The sequence below is a fragment of the Rissa tridactyla genome, chromosome 2 (genome assembly GCF_028500815.1).
Source record: "Rissa tridactyla isolate bRisTri1 chromosome 2, bRisTri1.patW.cur.20221130, whole genome shotgun sequence".
Taxonomy (NCBI): domain Eukaryota; kingdom Metazoa; phylum Chordata; class Aves; order Charadriiformes; family Laridae; genus Rissa; species Rissa tridactyla.
The window spans coordinates 129,778,439-129,792,697 of NC_071467.1; the positions used below are offsets into that span (position 1 = coordinate 129,778,439).

Below are 14,259 nucleotides of genomic sequence, written 5' to 3' on the forward strand. Positions count from 1 at the left end.
CTGTCTGTTCCCTGACGTGGGGCATATAATGTAAATACAAAAAAAGTAGGCTACATGTGGCTGGAACAAACACAGGCTGCCAAGGATGCAGAGAAGTCATCCCTTAGGCCTGCTGGGAAAGGCAAGGTGTGCTCGGGGTTTCCCTCCAGGTAATGGAGCTGGATCACATCAGTGTTGTCGCAGCAAGCCTTTGGCATTGGAGTTGGGTCCTGAGGGTGCTCCTGCATTGCACTGTAGAGGCAGCCGTGGTCCCTTCATCGGTCACGGTCCCTCATGGACCAGACACTTGCTGTTACTAAGTGGAGCACGGGTGAAGTTTCACATCTCCTCCACACGCAACTCCTCTGCCAGGGTGGAGCACATCTGGTTTTGGAGCCAGCTCTCCTGGCAACGGCTGAGACTGGCCTTGGCCATGGCAATTCCCAGCTGGGCAGCAGCGGGGCAGTAGATTCCCCCATGCCATCAGGGGAGCACAAAGAGGCTGAAACCAGGCGTAATCTGGTCTTCCCTTGTTTGCAAGGTCTTTATATGACTGGGTTTTGCTTCTACTGCTGCAAAGAGTGGCTCTGTCACAGAAAAACACCGTTCCCCTTTGCCTTCAGGACAGAAATCTGTTACTGCCCTTACAGATGCGTCACCATCTTCTAACACAGGTATGTTAGCTGTGCTTTGCAAGGAGAAAAGACAAACCACAGCTGTCTAGCCCAAGCCACCTCTACGCAAGTATATGCATAGCGCTCTGCTTTCCATCTGAGGCTGTACGCAGCAGAGACGTTAAACAGCAGTGCCGCGCCACATGCATCTTCCTGGCACCTCTGTGCAGGAGCGTGGGGCTTGCTGCATGCCCTGGGGTGAACACGGAGAAGATGCACAGCTTCACCGACACATCAGCATGGATGGAGTTGTACATATTTCGCCACAGGGGGGACTGCTCATGCTGCTGTATTTCCTCCAATTTTGAGCAAAAAGTTATCAGAAAGACAACTGCAGAAAACAATTAATTAATTGGCTGACAAACTAATTTTTCATCGCTGACATTGTCCTCTGCCGGATTTTTCTGTGCTTTTAACAACAACTTGGTGCAGTTTCTTTTCTGTTGAGAAGCAGAGCTGGTGTAGAGGCTGTGATCCTGGAGTCTTTTCCCTGACACCGGTGCATGTTTTCTCCATTCAGGAAGAGCCTTATGGGGCTGGAGTTGGGACTCTTAAGCTACAGAAGAGCATAGTCAGAAGCTAAAGGATCCTTCCCTCTTTCACATTCACATCTCTCCGACAGATCTGCCATAGGAACTGACATGCACTTGATTTCCGTGTGGATGCTGAAAGCTACGATTTGGGAAAGGAGAGGAAATTCATTGTGTGACTTGCAGGTATTTGAGAGAGAAAGCTTAATCAGCTCTTTGGACTATTTTTGTCTAATCAGTAGTTCAGCTCAACAGCTGCAGAGGTCGTGATCCTGCAGCCTTTTCATAGACTCCTTGACACCGGTGCATGTTTTCTCCATGAAGGAAGAGCCTTATGGGGCTGGAGTTGGGACTCCAGCAGTTCATGGAAAAGAAGGAAGGCAAGTCAATACTTGGCTATTAAAAATTTGCTGCAGGGACATGAAAGTATGTCTGTGTGCAGGTCCCTGGCTTGTCTACAGCCTCCCTGGGCCTTCTTAAAAGCCAGCATGGTTCATCCTGAGTTGCCCACACGTATGTGCTGACAAGGGTGGGTGTTTGCACATCTCATTTCTGCAGAGTGCGAAGAAGCTCCAGCGTGCCCAAGTACTGTCTCACCAAAAGGAAAAATTACTCAGTTGTAATGACCTCAGCCTATTCAAAATGAGGAAAAGTCTCTGCATAATGAGAACCCGATTGAGCATGAAATGCACTTCACACAAGCTCTCTGATGCAATTTTATGGGAGTTGAGGTCTTTTTGGGTTGGCATTAATAGTGCAGAAGAGTGCAGATCAAACCCAGAAAGTACTCCAAATTTGCAACCGGGTTGCAAGTAGTGGGACAACTAAGAAGAGACCAAAGGCTAGCTGTATGAGAGGTGAGTAGTTTTCTTCCCCCCTTATCCCTTTTTCTGTTACTTCCAAGTAGCACCATAAACTTTAACCAGAGAAAAGGGACATCTTGGGCAATATATGCTTAAACGAAGGCCTGCTTTGAGATGGCAGTGCCAGTCTTTAGTCAGCTTCAGTTTTTAAAAACTTACAAAGAAGACTTCCCGAGGCATGTAAATACCCAAAGTAGCAAAGAGGAGTTAGCATAGTATTGAAAAACAGTTCTTAGTGAAAGTCATTTAATGAAAGTGAGGCACCCTCTTTGTAGCACTTCGTAATTTTCCTAGGTACCTAGCTGAAAACTTGGCAAACTTGGCAGTACATTCCCAAGTCACTTTCAAAAATGAAATTCAGGCACTTCTGAAAACTTTGTATGCCTTATGAAGCCTTATGTATGCATTATGTATGCCTAAAGAAGCTTTGGAAAGCAAATGTGGCAGAGTGTGTTTAAAACCGAAAGAGATACAACTGGCAAGGGCCTGTATTGCTTTTACTAGTCGTATAAATACAGGCCCTACTTGATTCTTGGCTTAACTGTGATGTGAGCAAACAACTCGTAAGAGACAGCTCTTTCCTTTTAGAGTTATCTGTCGTTCAAGAAGACGAATCAGGAGGTAAGGGGAGGCAGAAGAAAAACACGATCAAGTGACTTACTGCAGCACACCTAGCACATCTCTGAAGTACCCACCATTCCGGTATTTCTCAGATATTATCTGCCTCAGGGAAGCATGACAAATCTCAATTAACTCTTCAAAGGTTTGTGATGATCTGCCAGCAAAAGGATCTATATGTATGCATAGCCAACATGCATTTATACAAACATAGCCTGCCTGTTTATTTGTAACGTTACTGTTTTACTGGCAGTGCCACTAAATGGAAGCTTTATTGGTACTTTCAGTAATACCTCTCATTCAAAGCAGAAAATTGTGAAGCTCTTCAAGAATTATCCCACATGCCAATTAACTCACTTTTTGAGATGAATCATTAGGTATCTAAGTGTCTCGTAGTGCGCAGCAGGGAGTAACATCAACACTTCATGTATTGCTTCTAGTCGTTCATCAGGATTGGAGATTTCTGTAAAAACACCAAACAGGATTAATGTTAATAGAGCTTTCTACTTGTAAACATCAATAATTCAGGAAGCTAAGTTATTATTATGGTGTCATTTACCAGCCATTGACTGTGCTCGGAGGGATAAATATTAAACTCAGAAACATGCAGCTTATCAGCAACTTTTGCATCCTCAAAAAAAAAGACTTTACAAAGAAATCTGCAACAAAGACCACGTGATAGTCATCTCTATGGTCTGTGGCTCTATCTACAGGCCTGTATAGGTACAGTATCTGAGCTTTGTTAAGTGCTTCATAATACTCTGCCTACAACTGACTTTTTAAAATCTTACATAAGATTACTTCCATTAGCCTTCAATACCAGACGGGAGTGTGGCTATAAGCTTTAGACTGTGCTTGAATGTGTAAATTTAGCTAGAGACTGAAATGACATGGAATTATATAAACGAAGATTTCTGAACACCTTTAAATACGTAGGTATCAGTGATCGGAGAGCATCAGTGCTCATTTGGCAATCTCTAAAAATCTGAGCAGGATTTACGTGTATTTTACATGAAAAGTATGGATTCCTAAGCTGTGAACTGAGTCAGAGTTGTATTTGTTGCGTGACTTTCCATACAAATGGCACCAGCAGCTTGAAATTTTAGAAGATTAAGAATCTTTACGTCCTGCTTTTAAGAGATTGGCGTATCGATGTGACGGGAACTGCTTCCTCTGGGCATGTTCTTTATAGAACAAGTGATGAGCAAGTGTAATTTCTCTGCCAAGGAGGAAGAGGAGAGTGCAGAGGAGCAGTATCTGTGGTTGCACGGGGAGTGCAGGGTGGGGGCAGGCAGAGGGGAAGGGAAGGCAGCGCAGTCACACAGGCAGGCCGCTCTGCCTGCTGCTTATCCACGTACTGGGTGCCATTTCAAAATTACTAAGGTTAATTGTTAAAGAAGAAAGCATGCTACTTCTTAAGACACGTCAGTTCTTTGACATGCTTTGCTAATAATCTGATTTTGATGCAATCCATCTGGTGAGTTTTCATTAGGGACTATCATTACGTGGAAAGCTATGCCCTGGAGAGCAGAATTTGAGGCAAATCTCAGCTCGCTCTGACAAATGATGGCAGCGAATGCTGCTGACCTCCTCCTTCTCTGGTAGTGTGCACCCACGACCTGCCGGCTCTGGGTGGGGGGTGACTGTCCGTGCCTCCCATCTGGATACGGGTTAGATACCGTAGGACCTAACGAAGAGTGGATGCGCCTGAACTGTGGGGCAGGTGTGGTTCGCGGTGTGTCTCGTTGCTCTGATCCCTCGCTGACTGAAGGAGGGGACCTGCTTGTCAGTGGTGGAGATTTGTTGCCAAAGGAGGCCACCACGCAGGACATGGGGAAAATGGTGGGTAAATGGGAAGCATCCTCAAGGCTCACACTGTTTGCTCATCCCTGACCTGTCATAGATCACCCGGTGTTGCATGCGTGACACCAGCCCTGGGATGGTGTACCTGCATGATGTCCCATCTGCAATAATATTCAGGCAGAAGTTTCAAGTGAAAGAAGGACATGACAGAGACGTAATGAACAGAACAGTGCCCGACTTGTTGTCTGTCTCTTCTTTTTCTTTAAGGTGGACAGCTTTATGGATGGGAAATGTAATTAAAGATCAGTACACATTACTACGCAATACTTACTTGCTGCCTCTATGAACTTGGAATAGGTGTCATAGGTGATCACGGGAATCGGTAAGTCTCTGAAGTACAGCTTCAGTGCTCCGGCAATGATGTTTATGTCTGGATAAATAGTGGCAGAAATATCAGCCTTGTCACCATCTGGAAGAGGAGGAAGAAATCTTTTTGAAACCAGGCTAATTTTGACTGAAGCAAGGCTAGGCTTCTAATTCAGATTTATTGTCTCCAACCTGACAAGAAAAAACAACCTGAAAGCATTTGGAAGGCTTAAATGAGAATATATTGCTACTGACTTCACAGTATATGAATGAGGAATGGTAGTTTCTTTATCTTTTAGTAAAGAATTTATTTGCTTACATCTTTTGGAGAGGCTAGTGATTACACCAACAACATTTGCAGTGTACCATCTCACACGTAATTTTTAATGTTGGATGAAAAATCATGTTAATAATATATTTATTGAATTTGGCCCACTTATTCACTGAAAATAAGCTATTAATAACTTGTTCCGATGTTGTATTTTGTATCCGCAGATCAATGCACAGGAGTACGAACCATTCTTTTCATTTTCACTTGGGAAAAAAGAGGCACAGAGAAATAACATAAATTTCTAATGACCCTCAGGAGGAAAATTCAGAGTAAACATCCAAATCTTGTAAGTCCTGCACCAATCTATCTATACTGATTAGCTGGTAAGAACGCTGCCTGATTTTCTGGATGTCCTCTAATGTCCTCGTATTTGACTTATTTATTTATAGCAAAGATTTGAATTTAAATAGACATGCTATGGCATTTAGCTATACAATTTATTCTGAAATGTGTATCGCAATTTGTTAAATGAATATGGATACTTGTAATGGATGAACAGCTAAATAGATGAATTATGCAACTGAAACAACATACATTTTATTTGCCACATATTATAACACAGTTAGTCGGAACTCCATTATGGAACACTTTTAATCACATGAGCTTAACATTTGGAAGTGTTGCTGGTAAGCCCTTACCCAACACATGGCTTGCAACAAGTGACATTACAAGAACTAGCGGCGAGGTTGGATCACTATTATTTTTCGTGTCCAAATGACTACATCTGTTCTGTAATACCTCGTACCCTCATACCCACATTTTTCTCCAGACTGAGAAATTCTGTCCTGCACTCCTGGGGCCTGTCCTTGGTGGTCCTCCAGTAGAAAGACCAGGTAGGACACTGGTCAAGCAGGGGCTGAGGCTGTCTGGATTTAATCCCCAGCTTTACCTCAGGCTTCTTTGAGATCAGTTACACCCCGTAGTCCTTATTCCCCACCTTTCAAGTGAGGATAATAGCACTTCCCTTGCAGGAGGTGGTGAAGATCAGGACCATACGGTGATAGGGGCGATGAGAGGTTATGCTTGCTTGAACAATGGAGAGGAGTTTGCTTGTATCTGCCAGGATACAGGTGCAAGCACAAGCTCGGGCTGCTACCACCAAGGCACTGACATGCTGTAAAGCCATGGCCTTGCTTGTCTCGCAATAACCAGTGCTTGTAGACATGCCCTGATACAGACAGATGAGTGGGTGTGCTTGATACACGGTGTTTAAGATGGTGATAAAGGCTTTCACAGCAGAGTAAAAGAGTTTTTATTGATTGTAGACATTTTAAACAAACCTATGGCATTAATCTTGGAAGGGATATGTCCTGTCCAATGTATACACATAATTCTCATTAAGACTAATAGCACTACATGTTCTCATCAAGAGGAGATTATATGCTTAAGTGTTTAAAACAAGTAGCCTTTCTTGATGCAGCTGAGCAGTCTGAATACATCCATCAGCATTTAATTTAATACAGCATCAATAAGCCCTAGGAGGATGTTTACACTGCCCCAATCTTTTGTTTAATCCACACGTTCCAGGCACGGCAGCATTAGTCTTGTAAAGCTTTGTGTGGAGAGCTCTATTTAATTGATGGACATGGAGCACTCAAAATGCTCCACTGAAAACAGATACCTCCAAGGAGCCAGCAGCTGCATCAGAACAGATATAGCAAAGCAGAAGGTTGCATCTATTATCCAGGTCACCAGCACACTAAATGGAACTGTTATTTATTTAGTACTTTTACAAAGCAGCCCAGCAAGCTTCCTTAAAGGGGCACTTCAGCTAGAGTGACTTCAAACTACAATGTACTTCAAACATACCTCTTATTTACATACTCGCGTACTGTAGGAAAAATGCATTAATTCCTGCGTCAAAGATTTTTCTCTTCACTTCAGAGACAAATGTAAATCCATTGGAAATGTAGTGAAGATTATTTTAAAGTGAGCGTGACAATACATCTGTTATAATATACATTCCTGAAGTGGGTATGTAGGGGAAGGTGGATTTTTATTTTCCTTTTGTAGATTTTGGATCCCCCCCCCGCCCCGACCCGCCCCTGTCAATTTCAGCAACTGAGGGCCCTTGGCAGGCTGCACTTATTTCTTACCTCACTAAATTCCTGGATTTGTATTTTTATTTAAACACACTTAAAATTCCAGAAAGAAAAGTTAATTCATTGACGGTAAAGTCATGACATACTTCACAGAGGATCCTCTGCAGTAGCAGATGAACTACTACAATAGATGAACTACATCTATTTTATATGGTACCTTCTGCATTACCACAATCATTTTACTAACTCTCTCATACAGTATCTTTCCTCAGACTGTAATTAGCATTTCCAGTATCACTGCAGTGGCCATATGTTAATACAATCTTTTTTTTTAATTTATTTTGGATTGCAAACATATAGTCAATTTCAGCTTTACAAAGCTAATCCTACCCAAACCCTGTCATGTCTCTTTCCTTGTTACTTTGGTCTCAACAAATTTTGTCACATTATGTTGAAGTTTGAATAGCTGAAGACAAAGAAAGTCTTTATTCTGTTCCTTAAAGGTTTCAGCTAACTTTGGATGCCATGTTAGCCATCAGCTAACATGGATGCCAGAGAATGAAATGGAATAAGTATTATGTTCTTAAAGCCCTGGCTATGCCTTCTGAATGTGGAATTACATTTCTACTTATGCTCCTTTTTCCTTAACACTTTGTTTTTATTGCACGACCTTTGCCATGCTAATGTGCTTCTGTGGTTTTTCTTGGATTTGGCGTTTGACAGGTTTTCAGCTACACTGGCAAAAGAGTGCGAGTATGAGTTAGGATGCCTCTAAGTAATCATGTAATATTTAACAGCATAATATTTTTAGCAAGTGTATTGTACCAGCCAGTCATACAAACAAATGGGGGGACAGAATGCACTGGTGACAATGGCAGCTCTGTGGATAAAGCGCACAATGAGGGTTTTCTGGATGCCACAACGCCACAGCTCAACAATGCTGACAGAGAGCAACTGTCGTTCTACAGCACCAACATTCACCAGATTAAATAAATCCACATTATTCCTCTCCTTCTCATTACAAAAATCACTAAAATGGAACATTGTCAGTGCCTCAGAGAGCCTAATGCTAATTTACAGTAGGGGTATTTACACTGGTTTGCCTTTGGAAGGGAGCCTTAGTTGAAATCAGATGAGGACCAACTTCTCCCTGTTTTAAAATCAACTATTACAGCTCCACTGGGCCCAAATAATATTACGTGGGATGCCATTCTCTTCCCGAGCTGTTAACTTTCAAACCTGCCTTTGCTTTTCTGTTCTCACTACAATTCTTTGGAAGCAACAAGTGAGTGTCCCTTTGGCCCAGCGGAATCGGTCAGAGGGAGGACTGGCTTCTCGTCACTGTGCCCCTTCAGCTGCACGTGGAATCAGCAGGAGAGGGACCCTACGGCCGGGTCAGCCCCTGCACCTCATCCCTGTATCATCCCGTCTTCTGGCTCCTGTGGCTTGACAAAGAGCTTGTGAAACCAGAAAGCTTGATGGCGCTACTTGAAGGATGCGCCCTGCGCATTAAACGGGGAGTTCTCCTTGCTTGTTTATTTTCAAACCCATTTATTAAAAGCTGAATTCCCAGAGATGCAAAAGCGTCCTGGCATTCTAGCCAGGTGCCTGGGGACTGACTGGGAAACGATGGGCAGGGAGGGACCTCTGTAATGGCAGAGTGCAGTGCTCTGCTACCGCAGGCACCGCGCCATACAACCCTTCTCGTAAACCCCTCAACCTCCATTTTAAAACTAGATGAGGTTTTTATCCCTGCTCTTAGCAGAAGGTTGTTTCAGAGCCTTACCTTCAGACGGTTTAAAAATGGTCTTTAAATTATCAGACTAAATTTATTCCTGGCCAGTGTGCATCTTCTAGTGTTGTGCCAGGACTATCCATTAGATTAAAGAGTTCTCTTCTCTGGTTCATACCCCTGCTCTCAGCTTCTCTGACAGGTAACTACCCCAAGCTCTTTTAAAACACATTTACCTTTTACTATGTGGTGTGCTCCAGAGATGTTTGAGATAGTGACGTTGCCACAGATACGGCCATTTCTGCTGCAACACCTATCTATTAACCAGAACCGCTCAGGAATTTTCCATTTTATATTTCAGAACCAATTTTTCCTATATTTCCTTTTTACTTTCGAAAAATATGTTAATTTCCCGTAGTGAATGTGGAAACAACAGTTTCGTAAAACTCCCACAAACTTCACTTTCTGGGCAGAAAATGCAATTTGAACAAAACACCTTCCAGGCGTTGCTGGAGGTGAGACCTGCCACCTGGCTCGCACCCCCCTTCTCTCCCAGCTCTGTCACCTGGGAAAGAGATCTGGGAAATTCCACATCCTTGGGAGAGTCCACTCCCTGCTGCTCTGGCTTCTAGGGCTACGCTGGGGTAACTGGGCAGTAGAAAAGCAGATAAGCATCCCACCTGCGGGAATGGGATGCAAAAGAGAAGGTGGGGTCCCTGTCTCTCTAAACTTGGAGCTGACTGGGAAGCCAAGCCCTGAGCTGTCAGGTTGGAAGCGTCTTGCCAATTCAACCTTCTGCCAGCTGACAAGCGCCTTCTAGCTGCACAGCCCACAAAGCAGAACAAAAAAATTCTATTTTGGTTTTCTTTAAATCCCCTTCTGCACAAGAACCCCAACTCCTTCTGCTTTTCCATCTCAGTTCAGGGAGAAAACATTTTGAAAAACTGGAAAGTGAAGTTCTCAGCTTCTGGTCTCAGCAATACTCTAGTGACGCAGTTCTCATAACAAGATCTTGTTCACCGTTCCACTGGTTTTAGCATTATTCATTGCAACACTCTCTCTTTCCTTTCTTACCCCTTTTCCCTCATGAGATTGTTAAAAGAAAATGAAGACACAGCTTTTTATCAATGTATGCCCAATGGTTTTCCCCGCAGCCTGTGTATGCAAACTCAGTCCTTGCTTTCTCCACTTCCATGTTTACCCATGCTTTTTTTCCTTTGGAAATTCGATACTAGTAGTGACCTTACTCTTCCTGTTTCTAAGTGCTGCCTTCTTTGCCAGTAAATCGCACTTTCTTCCTTGCTGTGGGTCTACTTCAAGTGTGTATCGCCACCAGCTCATGTTATGAGTCTAGCCAATAATAAAAGATACGCTGTCTGTAAAACTGAGCTGTCTCCAACAGTTCCAAGCATTTGCAAAGGGAACTACTGCTGCAGCAGTGTTCAAGTCATGCTCAGACATGAATTTCCACCTGCTTTCTTCAAACTCTTCCCTCTTCAACCTGTGTTTCTCCTTCTGGGTTTCATTCAGGTTGGTACACTTAGAGGAGGATTAACAGACAGAAAAAAAGGGTTTGCCACCTGCAGGGAGCAGAGTGGGACCTATGGGGACTGTGACCCTCTCAGTAGCACCGCTTCACGTGGCACATCTGCAACATGGATCTTCCTGTGATAGCAGCCATATCACTGTGCATCTCTCTCACCCAAATCATGGCTGACCTATGTGTGTATATGCGTATGTTCACAACTGCAGCATCCAACACATTTTAAAACGTGTATTTATTTTTTTTTTTTAAAGAGTATTTCAGTATAGCACGAAAAGTCACTTTGGCAATTTCTAGTTGGACTTTCTTTGCCGGTGATGTCTGCGTGACAAACTCTCCAAACAAAAAAGTATTCAGCCGCGGTCACTGTAAGAGGTGCCACCCATAGACCTTGCTGGCCCTGCCCAGCCTCCCCCAGAGCCCCCTCACCTCCTGCCCATGGGTCCCCAGGGCCCCAGTCCCTGCCTGAGCGACATCATAGCTGTCTCCAGCTGGGTCATGGCCATGCCTGTGCCTGGCCGTGCACCCTTCTGGTCGGTACCCTGACCCCCAGGCTGACCTTCTGGCTTGACCTGGACCTGCCTTGTCCCCATGGGCTTGCAATCACTGGGCTGTGTCTGACCCTATTCCCTAATAGGGCAGAGGTAACAACTGAAAAAATTAAGTAGGAAGGAAAACACTATTTATGGGAAAGGAGAAGAATATTTATGTAACTTCTTAAATGTACTTGAAAGTGTGTTTTCTGTTGATGAAGGCCATACTCTGCACTCACATATATACTTAAAATTAGTCCTGTGTGCAAAGACTGTGCACAACCAGAGCCAAGATAATCAGTTAAATCAGTTCAGAAGGGCTACTAGGATGATAATCAGGCAGTGTTTAATTATTAGTTTTTCAATATGTGCTGTACAACCAATGTCCCCAGTGCTCCTCTCATCTGTTGTGCAGATGCAATCACGTGCGCAGCGGTGTGGTGCTTTCTACAAGGCTACACGTGGAGTGACTTCCCAGTTGGAGTTCCTGGTTCTTAAACTCATAAATAGATTATCGTATTGTAAAGCACTGAGTCTACTAAAAATAGGACTAAGAACTTTCCCCTGGGACTATCTAGGCTTGTACTTGAACTAGGAGCTCAGGCTGTGCTGCTAGGTTGAGCAATCATCCGGTCCCCCGAGCACTCAGCCTTCTGCCTACCGTTACTTACTGTTTAATTATTCCTTCCAACTATGAAATATGCTTTCTTCTTACGAAGAGCACTACAGATTAATTTAAGAACTCAGAAAAGACAGGTTGCTTTCTGTACTTCTGCGTATATGCCAGTTTCATTACCATGGTACCTACATAAACCCCAAAAGAACTGAAAAGTCCTAGAACTGAAAGCTTCAATTACAAATTGTTCAAGATTAAAAAATGCTATACCTCGATCAAAGGCCATTTTCACATCTTCAATGTGCTCAGTGAAGCCTGAGACTCTATAGAGGCCCTCGGACTTTAAACCTGAAACAAAAAGTTCCTGGTTAACTTTGCTTCAGTATCCAACAAATATTCAGGCTTACAAACAATAAAGCAACAAATCTAGTAAGTGTAGCAAAATATTAATTGTAACGTGGAACTCTGGAGCATTTAAGGAAGGATCAAGATAATTTTAAATTGTTTTTTAAAGAATTAAATAATTTTAGAATTTAGACTTTCTGATTTTGTTAAGCACACAGTTGATTATGTTAGAGGAAAATCTTGCAATTTGCTAATGGTGGGGCATGTGATGGTATCATGATTTATTCATTTTATGTAGGAGATTTTCCTGGATTTGACTATAATTAATAAAGCTTTAGAGGTGTCCTTTCCTTTTACTAGTTGCTTAATGATAAATACCAATGCAAATAAGAGACCGCCTTTCCCTATGAGCGCATTTGTTCCCAGTTCTGCTGTCCGCTTTTATTTATACACTGCTGACAGATGATGTTCTCATCCACATCAGCACATCCCTTCTACAGTTCTTTAACCACGAGAGACCTGCTATTGCTCCAGACCAACATGAAATGCAGGGCAGCCCAGCAGAGCAGGCCCAGCTAGCCAAGCAGAGTCACACACACGTTATTTATTTTAATCCCAGAGCTCCTTATTGTGGCTACACACAGTGCTAACCTACTTATAAGATCTTTGTTTTCTTAAGAGCGAAACGCATACCTTACATAGTTCTACAGGAATTAAAGAAAGAAATTCAAAGACGTTGAAAAAACAGCAGGCAGCAGGTTTTATCTTAATCAATACGTGTACAAGTAAGTGATTAGATCTCAAATGCAGCATGGCTTCCCGCTATATCATCAGAGCAAAGCTCTTCCGTCTTAGTCCAAACTATTCTTTCTATTTGTCCCTGCAATGATGATATAATCCTGGTAGAGCTTTACGGAGCAATGCAGGGGATTTACTCGTAAATCTTTGATTCATTTCAGTAGATGCACTGTGGCTTTGAAATCCTTATGGCTGGTATCATCGTGTTGCCATGCAGGTTACTGCGATGCCATGAATTCAACATTACGAGATTCCCATGCTGAAGCTATGACTAACAAGGAAATTTGGCTTATTGGGCAGCACGACATACACGTTTGCTATCCAAAGCAAAAATACATGATCATTACTCTGTTGTGTTGGAGGGGGTATGGTATTTCTCCAATCTGGCATGCTTCTGCGTAGCAAAAACCTGTCACAAGCTGGAGCTTTGGCTGTGACATGGCGCCCGAGCCGCAGCATCCCTCAGTCAGTAGCTGAGCATCATGCGAAACCCTGCACAGTGTGTGACACACCACAAAACGTCACAGCCTGTGACCTCACTTCTCTGAGTCGCTTCCAGTCACTTGTTTTCTCTCGCCCATTAGGTCCGGAAAGGTTATTAATAATGGGTTTGATTTAAACCGATCACTCTGGAATTAGAAGTGTCTCTAGGTATGTTAAAAGAAAATAATGAAAAAAGACACACAAACACGAACTTAAAGTTCACTTTAAAGTTCACCCCTTTCAGAAGTGTAACGTAATACATGTTTTGACATGTTTTCAGAAAGCATTTCAGGAAATTGCATTATGAAATGTCATGATTTAATTTTCCCAGCTAATGCAAAGCAATGTATCACCTACGCTAAAAAAACCACCTTCTCTCATCCTGTCTTCGGTGTGCATGAGCATACTACCCTGTCCTAGCTAAGCATGTAATTCAAGTCTTCATTTAATCATGTCTGCTGCTTTCCTAAGCACACAAACCTCTTGCTTCGATCTCTCGAATGCAGGAATCCACAACCATCGGCCTCTGGGTATTGTGGGCTTTCACCAGTGTGGTGAGATCGCAGCAGTAGACTCGCTTTATCCTCTTGAGGTCTGGCTGGCAGTCGTTGGGCACGTATTTGGAGCACTGCTTATGTACGTTCAACCCGCAGTCTGTAAACAAAGTTGGCCAGGTTAATTAATCAATGCTAATGCCGATAGGTCTTGGCTAACAATTTATTTCCTTGGGCCACATGAAACAAGGGGCATAAAGCTAGAATAAATAAGATGGAGGTGGGAAGGACAAGCATGGAAATCTCCTGTAAAAAAAGCACGGTGGGCAAAGTGAACTCCAGCATAGTCGTTAAAAAACTATAAAAGCTCTGGATGTCCTTCACACACCTCTGAGACAGAGGTGACTGCTGGTGCAGTAGGGGTCAGTTCACCGCCGGACACGTAGCGATTGCATTTGAAACCATGGGACTTAACTTCTGGGTATTTTAGTCCAGCCTTTTATAAAATT

General features: G+C 43.1%; 1 protein-coding gene across 1 annotated transcript in view; it reads right to left on the reverse strand.

The window, feature by feature from the left end:
• CHN2 (chimerin 2) overlaps nucleotides 1–14,259 on the reverse strand; it is a 167,178-nt gene that overhangs the window by 2,528 nt on the left and 150,391 nt on the right. The window contains exons 9-12 of the mRNA XM_054191296.1: nucleotides 13,737–13,910; nucleotides 11,901–11,978; nucleotides 4,799–4,936; nucleotides 3,022–3,127 (exon numbers count right to left, since the gene is read on the reverse strand). Coding sequence (XP_054047271.1) covers nucleotides 3,022–3,127; nucleotides 4,799–4,936; nucleotides 11,901–11,978; nucleotides 13,737–13,910 — 496 coding nt within the window. The remainder of the gene's footprint in view (nucleotides 1–3,021; nucleotides 3,128–4,798; nucleotides 4,937–11,900; nucleotides 11,979–13,736; nucleotides 13,911–14,259) is intronic.